Source organism: Sebastes umbrosus, chromosome 6 (genome assembly GCF_015220745.1).
Source record: "Sebastes umbrosus isolate fSebUmb1 chromosome 6, fSebUmb1.pri, whole genome shotgun sequence".
In the NCBI taxonomy this organism is placed as follows: Eukaryota; Metazoa; Chordata; class Actinopteri; order Perciformes; family Sebastidae; genus Sebastes; species Sebastes umbrosus.
In genome coordinates, this window is record NC_051274.1 from 23,983,389 (window position 1) to 24,003,300 (window position 19,912).

Genomic DNA, 19,912 nt, shown 5'->3' on the forward strand with positions numbered 1-19,912 from the left:
TTACCTTCTAGATAACAAAAAACACAAACTTAACTTTCAGCTGTATTTTTTATTATAAATATACAAAACATATCAAAACTGATACAATCACTTGGTTAGTAAGAAAACACCATACTGCAGTGAAAACATTTATCAAACCACCGTTTAAGGCATCAGTGATAAATTATCAAGAGTTAATAGCAAACGTTAAGATTCAGCTCACTTCATGTCATGGCTAGATGTTAAATTTTAACTATATATATAAAGAAAAGCAATGCATTTTCAAATTTGCATAAACATTTTAGTATTTAGGGAAACTGTCATTAACAGATAAATATAGTTTAACATAAAACATTACATTAGGAATGGCTAAACTTATTTGAAAATGACTGTAGATGAGTTTCATGTGCAAAATGTGTGCCAGACACAAAGAAATTCTTGAAACCACAGCAACTGTGTTTTAAATCTGTTTTGTATGAACCTAAATTCACCTCAGAAACATCTGTTAGAAAACAACTTAAAATAAATAAAACTGGCAAACCACCTCACATTAAGTTTTAAATTAAAAGAGAGAAATGTGCACATCGGGGTACCGATAGGTCCGCGTTTTCTGCATCGTCTCAACATACGATCTCACAGAGAGTCCAAAGCCGTAATAAATACAGAGATAAATAGAAACACACATCCTACTGCAGAGGAGTCGAGGTCTCAGTTACACCTGGCTCACGATTTCAGCATCCTCTGCAATGAACCACTGGACCGGAGTCCCGTCTGCAGCTCTCTGGAGAATCACATTACCCGAACCCTGTGGAAACAGTTATGAAATCAGTGTTAGCCTCATACATTCTGTACATAAATATATCGTATATCAGAATAGCTGATCAAAAGGACATTAATGAGCAACTGTTTTAATAATCAATTAATTGTTTCAGTCATTTTTCAAGCAAAAAATGCCAAAAGAAATGTGACTGTCTCTTCTCGGATGTGAGGATCTGTTGCTTTTTCATGTCTTAACATGATTGTAAACTGAATATTTTGGGGTTTTGGACTGTTGGTCAGACAAACCAAGACATTTGAAGACGTCACATTTGACCCCAGGAAATTGGGTCAAATGACAGACTGCAGCCCTAATACTGTATATATTAAAGGAACAGTGTGTAACATTTCGAGGTGATCTATTAGCATAAATGGAATATAATATTCACAACTATGTTTTCATAAGTGTATAATCACCTGAAACTAAGAATCGTTGTGTTTTCATTAGCTTAGGGGCGGTACTCAGTTGGTTGCGGTCTGCAACCACACCACTAGATGACACCAAATCCTACACACTGTACCTTTAACATGTAAACTGAATATTTTGGGCTTTTTGACTTTTGGTTGGACAAAACAAGACATTTGAAGACGTCACCTTTGACCCCAGGAAATTGTGATGGGACATTTCCAAACAAATAATCGATTTATCAAGAACATAATCAACAGACTAGTATATATTAAAACTCTTGTTGAACTATTTTACTGTTGCATCCGTATCCGTACCAACCTGTTTAAATAGAGGCAGATGAGGTGAAGTGGGGCTCATGACACTCTGATCCATGCAGCTCGGCCGCAACTTCTGCAGCTGATTCCTCTGATGCCAGGACTTCAGCTCCTCCGACACGATGTCCCTGGGCATCAGCCGGATGGCGTGGTTCGGGTACTCCTTCAGCGAGGGCGTTCGCACCAGCCTGGTGTAAGGCGGAGGGGGCTTTAGGATTCCCCTCTGGGACGATGCTCCCTCCTGCCACTGTCTCTGCTGAGGGTTGTGTGCCACAGGAGGGGGGGACAGGAAGCACTTGGCCATGTCCAGGTCTTGAGGAGAGAGGGGGCCATCTTCTGCTACTGCCCTGATGTAGCCGGGGCTGCACTGAGACTGGTTGTTGTTCTTGTGTGAGCTGGTGAAGCTTGAGAGCCCTTTCTTTTGTGCTCCAAAGTGGAATCCGTAAGGCGGCGGGCAGAGCTTTGGGATCTCAGTGGGTCCTTCCCTGCCTGGAGAGCTGATATAGGAGGAGGACGAGTGCTCCGAGCTGCTGTCCTCCGAGCTGGACTGGTAAGGGCGCAGGGGAGAGTACTCTGGAGAACGCACCATGAAGTCGGCCAGGCAGCGCCGCTGGGGCAGCCTGGCTCGCCCTCGACTGCTCTCTGAGCTGAGGTGCTCCACGTCAGCAGGTGGAGGCTTACTTTTGGGAAGTCTGGGGAGACATGTCATGTCAAATTATAGTACATATGTTGTTATGTTCTCTGTGCATTACTGTTATGTATGTGACTTCTCTGTGTACCTGAAGGACTGGGAGTACTGTCGGCGTACATGCAGCTCTGGGGTGGAGGGGGCGCTGGTGGAGTGGTTCTGACGCAGCGCCGCGTTCTTTATGAAGTGAGACAGAGGAATTATGCTCTCTGCAGACACCTGGGTTCCTGGTGGACTACTGCACACAACAAAAACAGAAAGGACGACGTGAGATATGAATAGTGACACTAAGCTCCTTGTTTTTCCTCTTATCGTCATGTTGACACACACTCTACCCAGTGCAGTTGTGTATTCGATTCGACTTCAGACTCCTACCTGGACCTGCTGCTGCAAGAAGACTGAGCGTTGTTGGGCTTCTGGTAAGGCTGATCCAGGCTGGACTCTTTCCACGGAGAGTTCTGGATGGGAGAGCGCTCGTACTCCACACTGAGCTGGCTCGATGACTGCGGGGACGACTGAAGGGTGGTGGCTGACAGCTGGAGGGGGTCTGAATAGGAAGTGCCCAACACTGGAGGCGAGATAGGGCCGGGCGAGTCCACATCTAAGAGAACATCAAACAGTCAGTATCATGCTGCTCCAAAATATCTCTGATCTACATTATCTATAACAGTGGTTCCTGGCCTGGGGTCCTGGGCCCCCTTAGGGGGACACCAAAGATCACAGGGGGTGCTCCAGGATTCATCTGCTCTGAGGTTGTCAAAATTAGATTTGCACATGAACTAAAATCATAAAAACATACTTACTGGAAAAGTCTATATATAAAACTATTTAAAAAGACATCTTTTTTCTACTTATTAGGCCACGTTCTGTTTAAAACCTGGTATTTTCTGCTCAGTGTCAGATAAAGATCAGGCTACACTAATATTATTAGAATTATACTATTTGTAGAACTAGATTCCAGTGGTGGCCGTGTAGGTTTGTTTCCCACTGGTGTTATTCAAACAATAACTGTGTGTTGTTAAGTCAAAAAGTCAAAATTTATTGAAAAAAGATAGATGTAACCATCTAGAATATTCACATGTGTTTTTATCTAATGAAATATTCTGCTTCAATCCATATTTGTTGGCGTTTAGCCTTTCAAAAACAACATTTGCTCTTCCGTTTGCCGCACACAAACAGAGGCACGCACCTGTATTAACGTGACTGTCTAACAGCAATCTAACAACACCATAAATATCATTTATTTAGCCACAATAACAAAAATAAAAATGTATTTTGGCTCTAACACTATTCTAGTAAACAAAAGAAGATTTCTATCTTTAAGGGGGATGACGTCAGATTTTCTTAAATATAAATAGGGGGGCTTCAAGGAAAATAGGTTGGGAACCACTGATCTATAACATAACCCTTCTAATTCATACTTCTTTTTAATATACGTCTAAATCTAAGCATGTTTGTCAGAGAGTGATGATAATCTTCCACTCACCATCATCCATGGCCACCACATCAGACAGGGAGCTGTCATCAGACATGTTCAGATCTGTGTACAGAAAAGGGAAAGTGTAAATCCCACTGACTGTGTTCATGAGTGCAGTGCACAGTTTGGGCCTGAAGAGAGCAGCAGTGACACTCACCTTTGTGTTGGTTGTTGGAGATGTTGGAGATGTTGGAGATGTTGGAGATGCTGATGCATGGCGAGTTGCACTCGCTCTTGATGCGTTGATGGAACACGGCCTCCTGCAGATCCTTCACCTTCTTCTCCGCCCTCTTGCACTGCTGCAGCCGGCTCTTCTTCTGTGGTTTGCTGAGGTGCCCCTCCAGGGAGAGTTTGCGGGCCGCTTGGTAAATCTGCTGCTGAAGAGCCAAGTCAGTTTCCAGCATTTGCAGCTCTGAGTCCTAAGATAAAAACACAAATTCTGACATTTAGTTTCAGCTGATGAATTGCAATCTCTCTCTTTAATAGTAAAAAACTGATGGAGGACTGTACCTGTTTATCCAGATGGATCAGACCTTCGTCAAGCTTGAAGGAAGCTCCAATCCTCCTTCTGACCCGGGGTGGCTTCTCATCGGGCATCAGAGGGTAGTCTGAGGGCAGTTTACCAGTCAGCTCCTGTAAATTAAAAATAAAAAAGCTTTGATTACAAAAAGGTAACCCTTACACACAGAATGCAATTATAAACACTCATTTAGGGCTATTACAAACTAACATATTTGGTAGCATGTACATGTTTTCATCTAGAAAGTACGTACTGCCTCCCTGATGCAGAGCTTCCTGAGCTCCAGCACGCAGAGCTCCAGACGCTCCTCCAGAGACTGGTGCTTCAGCTTCAGGGCTCTGGTGTGGGTGGTCAGGTCCTTCACCGGGGACGTGGGGCTGTCTGGACCTGCAGTCAACACACACAAGATCACATCATCAGGATCTCTATGAGTCATAGAAATAAATACACTATTCACTATTTCTACTGTATGCTACTAATTTTGCATTAAAAAAAAATGCGAAAACACATTAATGCAACTTGTGATTTTTTTAGTTTTGTAGCAAGCTCAGTGCCTTTGAGTACCTTTTAAAGTGCTATATAAAATAAAGTAATAAAATATTATTATAAAAAAAATGTAATGTAAAATGTATATAATTGTCCCATAGATGACCCACAAATTCTTTCATCCCATTTGACATTACATTTCATAACACACATACATGAAATGCTCTTTTTCTTTTTTTAATTCCCTCTGGGATGATAAAGTTAATCAAAATGAACATCTGCATTTGCATCTGCAAAATCTGCTAACTAATGTATTGCAATTTGTGACCATTCAACCTTTTTATTTATTCAGTTACCTCTTAAATGTTTGTGAATCTTAAAAATGAGCTAAGAATTAGTTGTTAAAATATAAATAAATAGAACAATGTGACATGCAACTTTTTTGCTTTGTTCATATCAGTAGTATTATTGTGTTTTATATTGATTGTGCAGCCCTAAGCTATATATATATATATATATACATATATATATATATATATACATATATATATATATATGTATATAGATATATGTGGAAATCAGTGGCTGTGTTTTGTGGTGACGTTCTTACCAGAGTGCACAATAATCCCACTATCAGTGTCACTGATCTCCTCTTTACTCTCGATGGCAGTCATCTCGACTGTCTGCTCTTCAGTTCTTAGAAGTACCTGTTGAAATAAGAAGATATTACTTAGTAAAAATTAGATTGATCACTTATAAGAACTCAGTTTGTCCTGTTGTTTTCCCACCACATGGCTTCATTCATGCTCCCTGCTGCTGCTTTACTTAACAAAAGTGAATGACTGGCGAGTGTCCTTTCACACACTTATCCATGCAGCCCTCCTCCGCCTCCTCCACCTCTTTCTCCCACACAAAAGAGGCAGACCCCCATGGTTGACTCGGCACATGTGCGGGGGTTAATCCGAATCGTGGTGCCATGGTGACGGGGCACGGTGCGGCCTGCTAGGGGAGCGTGTCGCCATGAGGCGTGTCAGAGGGCGTTTAAAGAGCCCAGACCCCGAAAAGGAAAGCAGATGGCAGTGGGAATTACCCCACTCATGGACTGCACCTGTTCCCCCCCCACACACACACCCCTCCCTCAGCTCCCTATTCAACCAGTGTCCAGAAAAGCCTCTGGGGGCTTTGAAGTGGAAGAATGTCTCAATGCTGGGTGCTGGGTTTGTCCACGCAGCATCAGATCACAAGGTCCCTGCTGACTCCTGTGCATTATTTCACCAACACACTTTCACAATTCATGTTTATGGCTCTGCTCGGCTCCATTGTTGCTGTCCACCAAAACATCTGACTGACAATAAACAAAAAAACAAGATGTGTAGAGGAACGAGAGCAAGAAGAGGAAAACAATGACAACAACAAATTGGAGATAACATTTAGGGATGAGTCAGTGTGTGTGGTTGTTTTGGTGAAAACACCCTTAGGACGAGAACTTGCTGCCCTTATTTTCTCAATTCTTTTTAGGTCAATTAATTTATTACGGATCTCACATGTTTGCCACCACCCTCCTTCATCTCTTCTCCTAAAGAAGGCTGATAGATCACAAGAGACTTGTCACGGGCTCCAACAGGATTAAAGAATATTACTGCCGTCACTTATTGCTTCAATGCCACACATTCATAAAATAATAGGTCATGAACTTGATGAGTCCTAGAGCAGTCTCTATACTTATATCATTATGGATGCACAGATTCAACTTTTTCAGTCCAGATACTGATATCGCTACCTGGGCTTTGGGTATCAGGCTTGACTTAAACATTGCTTTCCAAACTTTGTAAAACAAAATGTAACAAATAAATACATAGATGATTACTGAATTGTTATTTATTATTAAAGTAATAAATCGTACACCAACAAAATGGTAAAGAAAATCTTCAAAATTAACAGGAACTACAATTCAAAGTGTAAACCTTTTTAATGCAGCAACAAATTGGTCAAAACTTAAACAGGAATTAAAATTCCAGTATTAAAAGGTATATAGTATATTAGGGCTGACTTGAATACTTCGACCGTTGCCATCGTATTCAACCTCCAAATCAGTATTCGAATGCTTTGTTTTTTGTTTATATATGTATGCAATAATAATGTATAAATCCCAAAATAGCCCATGAAATATGGAACATTATTATTAGAAGTTATTCTCAGACAGATATTTTTTGTGTGTACAGGCGTGTGTGTATGGTAGTTCGGCAGCGGCACTGTCTCGGCCACTAAAACAGTGGAAATGGAGACGCCATGCCGCAAAGCAAAGCTCCGAATACCTTTGAATAATACTCACTGAAGCTTCGAAGCTTAAAAAATGGTATTCGGGACAGCCCTATATAGTATATAAACATTGAATTGAATAGATCTGCTCCATTGTCACCGATACCCGATCCAGTTATTAGAGTCAGTGTCGGCCCGATATCCGATCCGCTATCGATGCATCTCTAAATATCATGCAAACAAAGCTCACACGAGAAGTAAATGATGTGTTAGTCAGAAATAATGGGGAGGCAAGGTGACATGAAAACAGACTGAATGAATGTGTTCCTAAGGCGGCTGTGTATAATCCTCAACTCTCCGTGTTTGGAGATGAGTATCAGGCCTTTTCCTGTAGCGACCAGGAGGACAGGATATTATTGTGTATCCCATGGGCCTGACCCATTCACCACCGCAACTCATGTGAACTGACGCAGCTATGAGCAGCCGTGTAAGCACAATGAGGCACAGGCTGCTCGAGTCAGTAAAACAACACTGCAACAAAAGGCCCTGTATCCACCAACCGGCCTCAATAATCTGCTGTGGGCGCAATATGTGCTGACAAATCTGCTTCAGGCTGGAGGAGCGTTGTTTGGCTGATATTATTGAGGCTGCAGTGAGAGGTGGGGAAAGGAGTTTTTTACTGTGCAAGGTTGAGGCCTGCTGTACTCTCAGACACATGGCTCCATGTTGCAACGATGTAAAAACTAAAGACGTGAACAGGAATCCAGCCTGGTAATCAGAGACAGGCAGGGTAATGTGGGATTTACCCACTTACACCCCATAACTCTCTGAAGACTTTCACAAGAGTCTGTGGTCGGAGGTCTAGGCTGAGTGGGTGGGTGAGTTCGGGGTAGATCTCACTAGAAGTTGCAGCTTATTGCCAAGATGTTGATGCCATTTGTCACGAAAACCTGGAGTCGTGGGGAGTGTTGAAATGTTATAGAGAGCCAAAAATCAATGCTTTTGGCTGTCCACTTCCTGGGAGGATGGCTGCTGATAGCACAGTCTCCACCCGGCTTGATTGATGTAGTCATAACAGCTTAATTGCGACGACTATCTAGGAACGTGTCAGGGATGTGCGCCGACCATCCCGCCCATCCTCGTCGCTCAGCAGACCGTGGCAGTGTAACATCTACGGAAGTGGGTGTTTATGGTAAGAGATCATGATGTGGATTCACTGTCTCCCCGACTTCCCCCACCACCCTTTCCCATGAGCCTTTTGGAGCTGCGATCTCCTGGAATGCCGCCACCACCGCCGCGCTCATTACCACTGTGGTCGGCCCTGGAATTACCAATGGGGACCGGCCTAGCCGAGGAAACAGTGCGGGATGCCTGAAACCAGACCGAGGCCCGTTCGAACCCTGTAATTAAGGCTCTCCACTGAATGCTGATACTATGGAAGAAACCAAACGACTTTACAGCATGCCTTATTTCAGAGTCTGGTGAAAAGCCAAAATCCATTCAGCAAAATGGATCCACTCTGCACACACAATATGGGCTGCTGGAAGAAAAGTGCATCAATGTGGGGGAGCGGCGGTAGAAAAAAAAAAAAGAAGTGTTGTATTACAAAGTACGTCACTGGAGTCAGATCTTTGTCTTAAGAGAAGCAGCGCTGAGTGTGGAAACTCCACAGACTGCAGCAAAATACAGTCAAGAGACTGTGATAGCATAAAAAGTCTGTATCAAAGACTCAAACACTTTCAGCATCTTCCCTTTGTCAGATCAACACTGTTGAGTAGTGCAAGGGGTCTTAGTTTTCCAACAGAGACAATGCTAAGGGTAATAAGCACCATATCGGCCTGCTCCCAGTCACTGGAGGCCATATGCTGGCCAGACACACCAGCTCTGTCACAGCCCAACGACAGCGTAAATACAGAGGGCAAGAAGAGATGCTCCATTGTTCTCCAGAGGCTGAAGGGCTGACCGGGGATCACGACACCTTGTCCCTCTGAGTCATCACTTCTGAGGCCTCTGAATGGACACCGATGGTCATCTCTTTGGGCTCTCTTGGCAGGATGTGGTTACGGCTTCTTTTTTTCCACCCACAAGTACCCAGCGTTTACAAAAAGAACTGGGGGACACCAGGGGCATAACAACACAGAGGTGTTGTCTTTAGCACCACAGTAGCACAGCATGTCTGTCAACATGGGGGACTGATGGGGATGGTGTTTGTTCTGCTGCCTTGGGCACAAACAACTGCCACCAACCAACCAGCCTGTTGTCCCACATAAATACACTAAAGAGTTGTTTATCAGTGAAAGCAACCGACAATACAGACCAAGCGATTATACTGCAGAGACTCAACTAAATTTTCCAGATAGTAGCTGTTTTATTTTTTATTTTTTTTATCAACAATCATAATTGCTTTGTCTGGTTAGTAGTTTTTTTTTTAACACAAAGTATTTTAATGAAGAATACTCAGATCCTTGTCAGATATCACATTACTAAGTAGAAATGGCAATATCACACTTTGAAAATATGCCATTTCAAATCCTGCATGTAAAAACTTACTTAAAACAAAAAAGTGTTATCAACAAAATGTACACTATCAAAAGTAAATGCATCATATTTTCTATATGTTTTGCATATTAAGTTTCAAGTGACTAGTAACTATAACTGTCAAATACATGTAGTGATGTAAAAGTACAATATTTCACCTCTGAGTTAAAGTTGTATAAATAGAAAGAAGCAGAAAAAATTGAGTAAATTACAAGTACCTCATGATTGTAGTTAAGTACAGAACTTGAGTAACTGTACTTAGTTACTTTACAACACAAAAAAGTGAGTGTTTATCTTAATTACATGATTTCAAGAGTTATAATCAGCCCAAATAGAAAACCTGCATGTAAAAACGTACTTAAATAAAAGTGCAGTGTTATCAACAAAATGTACACTATCAAAAGTAAATGCATCATATTTTCTGTATGTTTTTGCATGCTAAGTTTCAAGTGACTAGTAACTATAACTGTCAAATAGATGTAGTGATGTAAGAGTACAATATTCACCTTTTGAGTTAAAGTAGAAAGAAGCAGAAAAATGAAGTAAATTACAAGTACCTCATGATTGTAGTTAAGTACAGAACTTGAGTAACTGTACTTAGTTACTTTACAACACAAAAAAGAGTGAATGTTTATCTTTTTTACATGTTGTTAAGAGTTATATACATAGAAAATGTAAAACTTAACTAACTTAATACTTGTTGTACTAATGTTGCTGCTCCTTTACTCTTTATATATCATGTTGTTAACCTGTGTAAAGTGTTGTGCTCTCACCTTGTAGAGTATTATCTGCTCCTCTACAGCATCCTCAGAGCAGCAGTTCAGACTCTCTCTAGTCAGATGTGAGAGCAACGCTTGGGACATCTGTTTCAGTCAACTCCACCGTCTCGGTAAAGGGGGGAACAGCTTAGCTGATGTTTTGCTTAAGTATTTCTTTGTTAGCAAATGTATTCTTATATTTACTACAAATGTTGTTTTCTTAATACACTCTCTTTAAAATTATTTGTTTTCACTAAAGTAAAGTTTTAAAGGGGAAAGTTCATTCAATGGTGCAGGTGATCTCCCCCCGGACTCTTTTTAAAAATGGTTTCGTCCGCCGCTGCTGACTCCAGACACGCTCTGGGGCTTTTAATTTGAAAGGACGCACAAAAGAAGAATGGCCTCAGGGAGAGAGACAAGTTTTGGTAAAACCCAGGACAGCTGGTAAGTAAGTGGTGGTGTCATGGTGGTGGTGGTGAACAAGACAGCACTCACATCCTCCTTCCGCCATGATGATGATGATGAAAAAAGAGAGCAAAGTGTGGTGTTTGGGCCAAGATGAGCCACCCTTTCATCCAAGAATACATTAAAACATAATTATACTGTAGAGACAGAGGGATGTAGGCCTACTTTTGATTGCTGACGCGCATATTTCTGGCCTACTTTAACAGAGGTTGAATATTTTATGATGTGGGATGATTTGACTTTAATTTGTTGATTTTGATTTTTTATTATTAAAGGTCCCATATTGTAAAAAAGTGAGATTTTCATGTTTTTTTTATTTTAATGCAGGATTAAGTCCTATATAAATACTGTGAAAGTATTGAAACACTCATTCCACATGGAAATACACACAGCCCGTATTCAGAAACTCTGCATTTGAAACAAGCTGTCAGGATTTCTGTCCATTTGTGACGTCACAAATATACAATATTTAGACCATTACACGATTTTTAACGTAAACATTCTAAATGTGTCCCAGTTTATTCCTGGTTGCAGTGTATGTGAATGTCATCAGCTGACAGGAAGTACACATGGACCCAAGCTGTTGCATAGCAACGCAATTCTGTTGCAATTTTATCGCAATTCCGTCGAAATGCGCTAAAATGGAGCGTTTAAGACAGAGGGTAAATACAGGCATATTCAGGCTGACAGTATGAGGAAAATAAAGTTTTTTTTTTAACATTATAGCATGTAAACATGTTCTAGTAGAAACACAAAATACAAGTATGATCCTGAAAATGAGCACGATATGGGACCTTTAATATTTTTTCTTACTTTATTCCAGTGCTCGAACTGGGCTGGTGTTACATCAAAATCTGTGACTGCAGGAAATGTGACCCCACTGTTACCTCTGTAATATGTCATAAATACGTAACAGAAAACACACAAAACTAAATTGTTAATTTTTTTTTTACATTTTAACTTCAAAGTTATAAAAGTTATGTTCAGAAATCTCGAAAAGAAAAGCAAAAAATAGGTACAGTGGGATCACATTTTCTGACGACACGGCAGCCGTCAGAAATGGTGACCTCATGTTGCTGGCTCCCCTGCAGGTCACGGATTTCGGTGTAACACCGGTACTCACCGGTATGCAGTACCGGTGTTGTGTCGAGTACAGTTTCCCCCTCAAGATATGTGTCCCCCTAGCAACACCCCCGTCCAAACGGCGAGGGAGGCGCGCGTTCACATAAAGCTTGTCCTCGAGATGCTGTACTATGGAGAGCGATATGGCTCAAAACTAACTGTTTTTTGTTTTTTAGAAGTGAAAGGCAAATGTCATTACTGTCTAATTATATTTTGAAAACGGGGTAACATAACCTATGTTTGTTGAGTTTTTATTAAGACAACCAACTACTGTTTTACTCGTCTACCAATAAATAATATTATATTGGTGGTTTTCATTTTGAACATTGACTAAAATAATCTAAATGTGATGCTGAAATAACAAACAGGCTGTTTTTATTTGCCTTCAGCCAGTGGCTTCCCCGACTATCCCAAATGTCTCCAGTGTCTTAACCAGGCCCTTGGGTATTCCCCGTCTATATATCCTGAAAAGCCTCCTCCAGATGGCCGGTGCTTTCTCCTCTCGTCCCGTGATGGAATGAAAAGATCAGCTAATTAAACAAAGTCCCGTATATCCATGTGAAAGAAGTCCTCGGGGAGAAGAGCGGCATGCAAATCAATCCCCAGCGCTTCTTTGAGTCGTGTCCAACAAAACAACACATCTCTGCAAACCATAAAGCTTTTATTTCCACAGCACACTAAAAGTCATATACACAAACACACACATTTGTGGGGGATTCCTATTAATACAAAAGAGTTCTGTTGAGAAATGTCTCGAGTAGTGGTCTTATAGGAAGTAAAGAATTAGACTGATGTGGCCCTTCCACTTAACAAACATCAAAACAGTCTCATGAGAAGATGAAAAAATAAAAAGTATGGCCATAAAAAAACATAAAAAATATCCATCCACTTTCCTTCAACAAATGTTGATCCACATAGTTATGAATAAAAAACGAGTACCTCCACTTCCTCATCAGAAACTGTTACAACGTTTTAAGAAGACATTTCTAAATATGTGTTTCCTATATGCACGATTAAACAAATTCTGATATTTCAAAATGTAATTTAAAATTCACTAAGCGATGTATCGTGATCTGGTGCCTCTGTGATGTTTCTTTTTTATATATATATATATGTAACTCAGCTGACAGAGAACATAAAAATAGGGCCACTATGGTGAGATGCTGCAGGGGCTGATGGGAGCCTCGTTGCCTCACGGCTCAAACGTCTGCGTCCGCCTCAGGTTGTCCTTCACACGGATAAACTCCGGGATCTTCTGCTCGTTCTCCTGCCGCCTGATCTCCTCCTGCTCATACTGGAAAGACAAAAGACCAGTCAGTGCGTCAGCTCTCAGCCAGTTAGTGTCATCCACCATCCAGCTACTCCAGACCAACGGCAGTTTACTGTAACAAAAACTTAAAGGGGACCTATTATGCTTTTATGCTTTTTCCCTTTACTTTAGTGTGTAATATAGTTTTTTGTGAATGTAAAAGGTCTGCAAAGTTACAAAGTCCAGGCCAAAGGGAGTTACTCCCCCACAGAAACACTGCACCTGAACTGCCTGGAAAAGCTTTGCTTGAAGTCCTGTCTTTTCTTCCGTAACGTGGTGATGTCACCAAGTAATGCATTTGCATAACGGCGAGTTTGACACGCCCTCAAACAAAGCTAGTGGAGCTGGAGCGGAGTCCGAAGAGTTTAGTTCGGGTGATCAATCACCCCTGTGTGTTTGAATTTATTTGTATTTTATATTTCCTTTATTAATTCATGAATGCCTCTCAGCTATTTGTTATGTGCTTCTTCTGACCTCTTGCATCTTCAGTTGCCTCTTGCGGAGCTCCATCTCCAGATCCGAGGGCCTCCTTTGAGCCAACTCCTCCTCCTTGTGCAGGTCCAGTCTGCGCTGCTCCAACACTCGCGTCAGCTCCGGTTTCTCCTCCAGCAGGCCCCTGCACGGTCAGTCACAGTCACAGTCACAGTCAAACACACACACACACAGTCCACCCTGCTCTGTTTCAAGATGGGAGAGTGGAAGTGTTTTCAGTGTTGAATACCGTTTGTGGCTGAGCAGCAGCTCCCGGTGCAGGTTCTGGTAGCTCGGTGGTTCCACTGAGGAACCGTTCAGCTTCCTGGGCTGAGCGACCTCGTCACTGAGGCTGTCTGCTGTGGACTGACGGGGCAACCGCGGGCGGCCAACTGAGGTCTCTGAGGAACACAAAACAACTCATATCACCACCTGTTGACTTTTAACTCCTCAGATCTGAAGTCTAATTCCGATAAAATCTTTAAATGGATGAAAATGTTTGACACTACTGCCATCTAGGGATGCACCGATACCGATACCGGATCGGATATCGGGCTGATACTGACTCAAATAGTTGGATCAGGTATCGGTGAAAATGGGACCGATCTATTAAACTCAATTCTATGTTTATATACTATATATATTATATACTGGAATTTGAATTCCTGTTTATATTTTGACCAATATGTTGCTGCATTAAAAAGGTTTACACTTGAAGATTTGTTACCAAGTTGCTGGTGCACGATATATTATTTTAATGATAAAGAACAATTCAGTAAATTTATATCTATTTATTTACTTGTTAGGAAAGCAATAATTAAGTCAGGCCTGATGTTGCCGTCACTTCCACACAGTGAGGCATACAGTTTATTAATTAAACACTGGTATCGGATCGGTACTCGGTATCAGCTGATACCCAAAGCCCAGGTATTGCTATCGCTGTCGGGACTGAAAAAGTCAGATCGGTGCATCCTTTCTGCCATCATGTATGTTGTTATTGTGAGATCCAATCTGTCAGGTAAGTAAAACCAATTCTATCAAACAATTCCTTATCTATTAATCAAATATTTGATTGATAGACCAATCAATCTATCATTCAAATAGAATTGATTGATTCATCTATTTGATTAAGCAAATAGATGAATCAATCAAATATGTGATTGGTACCATTTGAATTATGCTGTTTCTATTTGCCTTTGTGCATTAAGATATCTCTCAGAAGTATGTCGCTTTGGACAAAAGCGTCTGCTAAATGAAGTTGTAAAATTGTAGAAGATACCTTTTTTGTGATGTCCGTATGCTGGTTTCTGTTGCTTAAAAAGTGTGAAAGAATAAAAAGAAAAAGAGACACCCTGTTAGTAAATTGTTTCACAGCCACCAGCTGAGCCTGTCATGTTAACTCTGATGTATATAAATATATTTATTTCATCTTGGTTAGATTGTACAGAAGGTATAATTAGATACTGTAAGAGCAGGAGGGGACGACCTCTGCTGTGCTGCTTAAGCAGGTGAGCTGTGTTAACTTGTAGCACGAAGGTGATATAACAGCTCCGTCAGTGATGGCCAGACAGTGACCGTCTATGGCAAAACATTACCAAAGTTCAAACAGTAATAAAATAATGTAAATATCTGCACTTATTACACATATAACATAACAACACGGGATGAAAACTTGCCGTACTGTAACACAATCAGACAGATAGCTCTGCCACACCCACTGAAACCAGATCATACTGAGCAGATGGTAGATGCTGTTGTAACTAAAGTCAAGCATATTTCCATTATAAGCTGCCCTCCAGCTGACCATGAGATCCCTGAGCTCTGCCTCTGGGATTCTTGGAGCTCAGATCTGTATTTGGGATCGTGCCTTTTGCTGTTCCTGTCACAGACATAAGCCTCCAGATCCGGTCCGTCCTCTGGCTCCTGCAGAGAGTTTGAGCTGATAGATAACCTGACGGGCGTCTGGCCTGATGGAAGCCATTGTTCCAGTCCGAGCCTGCAGGACTGGGATGGATTCCAACAAAATCACTCCACCTAATCTCTTATTTGTCTCTAAAACAGACGCTCTGAATTGTATTATCACCAGCTGACTCTCTGAGATCATTTTACCTTCAGAAACATCAATGTGTGTCTGTTTTTGTACATGCACTGGAACATGCAAACTTTATCATCTTAATCTAGATGGATAGATAGATAGATGTACTTAATTGATCCCAAATTGGGAAATTCTTGTGTTATAGCAGCAGGTTATCCAGGCAATGCACAGGAACAGTAAATATACATATCAACACTAAAGATAACTCTCTATAGTATACACAATGTAAAGAATATATTAGAATAAACTATAAATATACAAGACTACTACGACTAGTTTAAAAAATACAAAATGTAAACATAGAATAACAATAACATGCTATAATCTACATAATATGGAGAGGGATGTAAAGTCTGTTGGACATATTCAAAATAAACGATGACTGTAAACTCACTTACAGCCTGACAGAAGTCAACTAAAGGTCTGACAGATGGCCACCAGACCAGACCAGGCTTTGACCTCTCACTCACCGGACAAGAGTAAAGAAAACAACTCACTTTTCTTGGAGTCGACGCCTCCATGGCAGGATGGTGGAGGTCCACTGTTTCTGTCCAGTAATAGAGTTCCTGTTTTAGTCCATTGTTAAAAGAATCACACCTCCTCACATGGTCTGTGCGTTGTCTGTTTCTTTGCTGCATCCAGGTCCAACATATTGCTGTTGATGAGGGACTCAACGTGCCACCTAGTCAGTAGTCAATAGTGGTAGTAGACACTGAAATCTTATTACGCTATTCAAGATTACCTCACAACCCCCACAGGGCACAGGACGCTAGATTAGGTAATTGCTGCAGACACAAATGCAGCTTAAAACTGGCCTGACACGGCCCTATTAGAAGTTGACTCCATCAACAAAGGCTTTCAGGAAATTTTTCACTCTATATTCATTGTTTTTTATTGCTCGGAGACATACAGTACAAATATAACAATTAGTTGCAGTTTATGGTTTTGTATTTGCTATATTTGAACTGATTCTTTACATTGAGATGGAAATAACGTAAACTTTGCATAATCAACATTTTCAAATCTCTGTTTCTCACAGGTCTATCTGTATTTGTATATGTATGTATGCGTCTTTACTTATAAATTTAAGGGCACAGTACAGGTAAACGTTGCATCAGTAAAAGAAATGCAACAGATGTAATGTATATATGCCCTATATACATAAAAATACATTAGCTGTCCAGCTAAAGCTAAAGCTACTTTTTAAGGGTTAAACCAACTAAACAAACAAATGGATTGAACTGATTCGGGATAAAAACAACAGAACAGACAAAACAGACTGCACTAACATTAACAGTAGGTGCTAAAGTGTGTATGTGCATGTATGTGACCAGTTGATTCATTAAAAACTCATTAAATGTTCACATTTGCATTGTTGTTTAAGCCACTGTTTCAACTGTGTATTGAATAGTTTAAATTCAGATTTCTTTGAATATGATTAATCTCACAAATATGCCCTAATATGTCTTATTCAATTTGGATTTTTAAAATTTTTTATTTCTCCTTATATTATTGAACTGAGAGCCTCTGTTTCATTTATTTTTTTACTTGATTATGAACGTTATGTGGAATCCATCTTTAGCGTGAACTGTGAAGGCAGCAGAAAAGGATAAACAAGACATACAAATATAATTTAATTGTAATATCATGTTTTTCTGTGTGTTTTTTTGTTTGTTTTTACTACACTTACACATCAATCCTTCTTTTATATTACTTAATCTAGGCTTTTCTTTGTTCATGTATAGTTACTTAACTCATGGGTCTGCAACCTGCGGCTCCGGAGCCACATGCGGCTCTCTAGCCCCTCTCCAGTGTCTCCCTGTGGATTTTTAAAAATGGAAATGAATAACTGTTTTTTGTTTACATTTTCATTTTTATTTATCATTGTTGTAGGTCTATGGTATGACGATACGATGAAGTATTAGGGCCACATTGAGGAAAAAAAATAAATCTGAGATTTAGAGAATAAAGTCGTAATATTACGAGAATAAAGTCATAGGTTTACGAGAAAAAAGTCATAATATTATGAAGTAGTAATTTTACGTGTTATTTAATTTTTTTTCGTTAAGTTATTTCTTTATTCTCTTAATATTAAGACTTTTTTCTTGTAAAGTTATGACTTTATTCTCATAACATTACGACTTTTCTTTCGTAATATTATGACTTTAATTCTGGAAAACTCAGATGTTTTTTCCCTCAATGTGGCCCTAATACTCCATAGTACATTTGCTCTTTGGCCCTCACTGCATTAGACTTATATACTATATACTTAGACTATAAACTGTGTTACCTTCATCACAATGCTCAAATGTTTTGTGGCTCCAGACAGATTGTTTTTTTGTTTTTTTTGCCTAAAATGGCTCTTTCGACAGTAAAGGTTGCTGACCCCTGCTAAACTGTAAAAACTGTAATTCCTTCATTTAAGTAAACAGAGAAAGAAGGGTGAGTGTTTTTCCATTAATGGCCACATGAGGTCAGTATACAATGCAATGATCCTGCTTTCAATGTCCCATGATTCCTTGCGGCTGTAAGCTTTAAATACGACCCGGACGTTCCTCCCGCTTCACAGTTTGAATGCTCTTGCGTGAATGGCGGCGTGTGTGGTGAGAGAGTGTTTGGATGAGTGAATGTGACGTGTTTGTTTGTGTGTGTGAGTGTTTATATTTCTATAAAAAACTACACAGTGATCTTATTTGATCTGGTCAGAGTGTGGCTCTGCGCTGATCGGAGATGATAGTAAAAACGCGCTCTGTAGCCTCAGAGGCGATGAGCAGCAGCGAGATGATAACCTGCAGGGCCTCCACGCTTCGTGTTGTGGATAGAGGTGATGATTTGATCAGATATACTAGTTCTGGTGGAGTTTGGGTTTCATCTCAAGCTTCACAATGGACAATGAGTATATAAGCGATTCTGATCTAACCACAACGAGAAGCAATAAGGGTTCCTGGGCCGTTATTGATCGTTTTTAGAGCACCGCGACCGAGACGGCGGCGCTGCTTTCAGTGTTCCAAAACAATGTCGGACTCGGCAGCTTCTCTTTAACCAAACTATTAGAGGCACTCAAACGTGGAAAGTAACCGTACATTTAGGTCTATAAAGAACTGTAAAAGTTAAGTAAGCTCACCTTAGACTAGTCATCATAAGATTAGTGCTTTAATTAAATGAAAAACATGCTAAATCATAGGCCTTGATCGTTTTAGAGTCCGCGACCGAGACGCTGCGTTCAGTGTTCCACAACAATGTCGGACTCAGCAGCTTCTCTTCTTCCTCGTTTGGATTAACCAAATGTATATAGGCACTCAAAAGTGGAAAATAACCGTACATTTATATCTATAAAGAACTGTAAGAGTTAAGTACGGTCACCTTAGAATAGTCATCATAAGATTAGTGCTTTAATTAAGTGCAAACTATCATAAATCATAGGCCTACAGTACAGGCATAGTCGCCATGGTTACTTCCTAATCTGGGTTTGCCTGTTCTTTCACCGGTTTAAAGGGTAGATTCACTTTTTTTTCAAAGTCTGTGTAAAGTAATGCTCACATCCCTATATACATTTATACAGTATTATTGAGTGCTGTAATGTCCATACTGGCTATGAAGAAACCACGCTGGCTACTGAGGCTCCTGATGGTGTATTAAATGAATAAAGTGTCAAATAGCCAATATGTCTTGTTTGTTCCTTGTTACTGATAGAGAGTTCAATCATCCAATCCACCAAACAACTCAAAACAAGAGTCAATACCAACAGGAGAATACACTGTTTACCTTTGGCAGAGCATTTTGGCAAATTTTTCTTGGGCGATACCCGGCGTTATCAGCTGTGCTGCTCGTCCCACAAATGCATGATCCTTACAAGTTGGACATCATTGTGAAGGTAAATAAACAAGCTTTCCAGCTATGTAAAATACAATGCCAATTAGCATTGTAACAACAGAGAAATAACTGACCAAAAACAAGTTTCCGAACTTTTTATTTCCCAGTTTATATACAAACAATATTCTGGATGGACCTAAAGAATTTTTGGAGAAGAATGAAACAGTAAAAATAAATATTTTATTTTCATTGTGCAATTGGTTTTATTGAATGGGGAAATTCCACATAAATAAAAAGAAACAGACAGACTACAATAACTTTGGATAGCTTTATCAAAGGACTATTTGATTAAAGAACCAAATGTAATATTTAAATTTATTGTATTGAACTTTT

The 19,912-nt window shown here is 40.3% G+C and overlaps 2 protein-coding genes, 1 long non-coding RNA gene and 1 other non-coding gene across 5 annotated transcripts; 2 read left to right on the forward strand and 2 right to left on the reverse strand.

The window, feature by feature from the left end:
* Nucleotides 1-59: 59 nt before the first annotated feature.
* inavaa (innate immunity activator a) lies at nucleotides 60-10,309 on the reverse strand. The gene is made up of 10 exons (XM_037771475.1): nucleotides 10,260-10,309; nucleotides 5,300-5,396; nucleotides 4,457-4,590; nucleotides 4,194-4,316; nucleotides 3,841-4,102; nucleotides 3,693-3,746; nucleotides 2,582-2,807; nucleotides 2,298-2,444; nucleotides 1,523-2,210; nucleotides 60-784 (listed from the first exon to the last, which is right to left on the reverse strand). The coding sequence occupies exons 2-10, from the start codon at nucleotides 5,361-5,363 to the stop codon at nucleotides 692-694; spliced, it is 1,791 nt and encodes a 596-aa protein (XP_037627403.1). The 5' UTR covers nucleotides 5,364-5,396; nucleotides 10,260-10,309; the 3' UTR covers nucleotides 60-691.
* Nucleotides 10,310-10,660: 351 nt separating this feature from the next.
* LOC119489385 lies at nucleotides 10,661-16,239 on the forward strand. Its single transcript, XR_005207162.1, has 3 exons — nucleotides 10,661-10,688; nucleotides 13,657-13,763; nucleotides 16,107-16,239. It is a non-coding gene; the product is annotated as an uncharacterized LOC119489385 (long non-coding RNA).
* zgc:195245 (uncharacterized protein LOC565483 homolog) lies at nucleotides 11,763-16,376 on the reverse strand. Of its 2 annotated transcripts, none has more exons than XM_037771713.1 (5): nucleotides 16,204-16,376; nucleotides 14,891-14,918; nucleotides 13,862-14,012; nucleotides 13,615-13,756; nucleotides 11,763-13,125 (listed from the first exon to the last, which is right to left on the reverse strand). In XM_037771713.1, exons 1-5 carry the CDS (start codon nucleotides 16,342-16,344, stop codon nucleotides 13,024-13,026), a joined length of 564 nt encoding a protein of 187 aa, XP_037627641.1. In that variant the 5' UTR covers nucleotides 16,345-16,376; the 3' UTR covers nucleotides 11,763-13,023. The 2 variants fall into 2 exon arrangements, with proteins under 2 accessions (XP_037627641.1, XP_037627640.1); XM_037771712.1 differs by having other exon boundaries at nucleotides 14,891-14,924.
* A 1,890-nt stretch (nucleotides 16,377-18,266) lies between these two features.
* Nucleotides 18,267-18,625, forward strand: LOC119490700. Its single transcript, XR_005207472.1, has one exon.
* The last annotated feature ends 1,287 nt before the right edge of the window (nucleotides 18,626-19,912 follow it).

Coding starts and splice junctions, on each gene's coding strand:
- inavaa (XM_037771475.1), bottom strand. CDS start 5,363: ATGACTGCCATCGAGAGTAAAGAGGAGATCAGTGACACTGATAGTGGG. Junction 4,103..4,193: donor TGATCCATCTGGATAAACAG/GTACAGTCCTCC, acceptor TTTTTATCTTAG/GACTCAGAGCTGCAAATGCT. Junction 785..1,522: donor ATCTGCCTCTATTTAAACAG/GTTGGTACGGAT, acceptor CTGTTTCCACAG/GGTTCGGGTAATGTGATTCT.
- zgc:195245 (XM_037771712.1), bottom strand. CDS start 16,344: ATGCAGCAAAGAAACAGACAACGCACAGACCATGTGAGGAGGTGTGAT. Junction 13,757..13,861: donor CTGCTGCTCAGCCACAAACG/GTATTCAACACT, acceptor CTGACCGTGCAG/GGGCCTGCTGGAGGAGAAAC. Junction 13,126..13,614: donor GGCAACTGAAGATGCAAGAG/GTCAGAAGAAGC, acceptor TTGTCTTTCCAG/TATGAGCAGGAGGAGATCAG.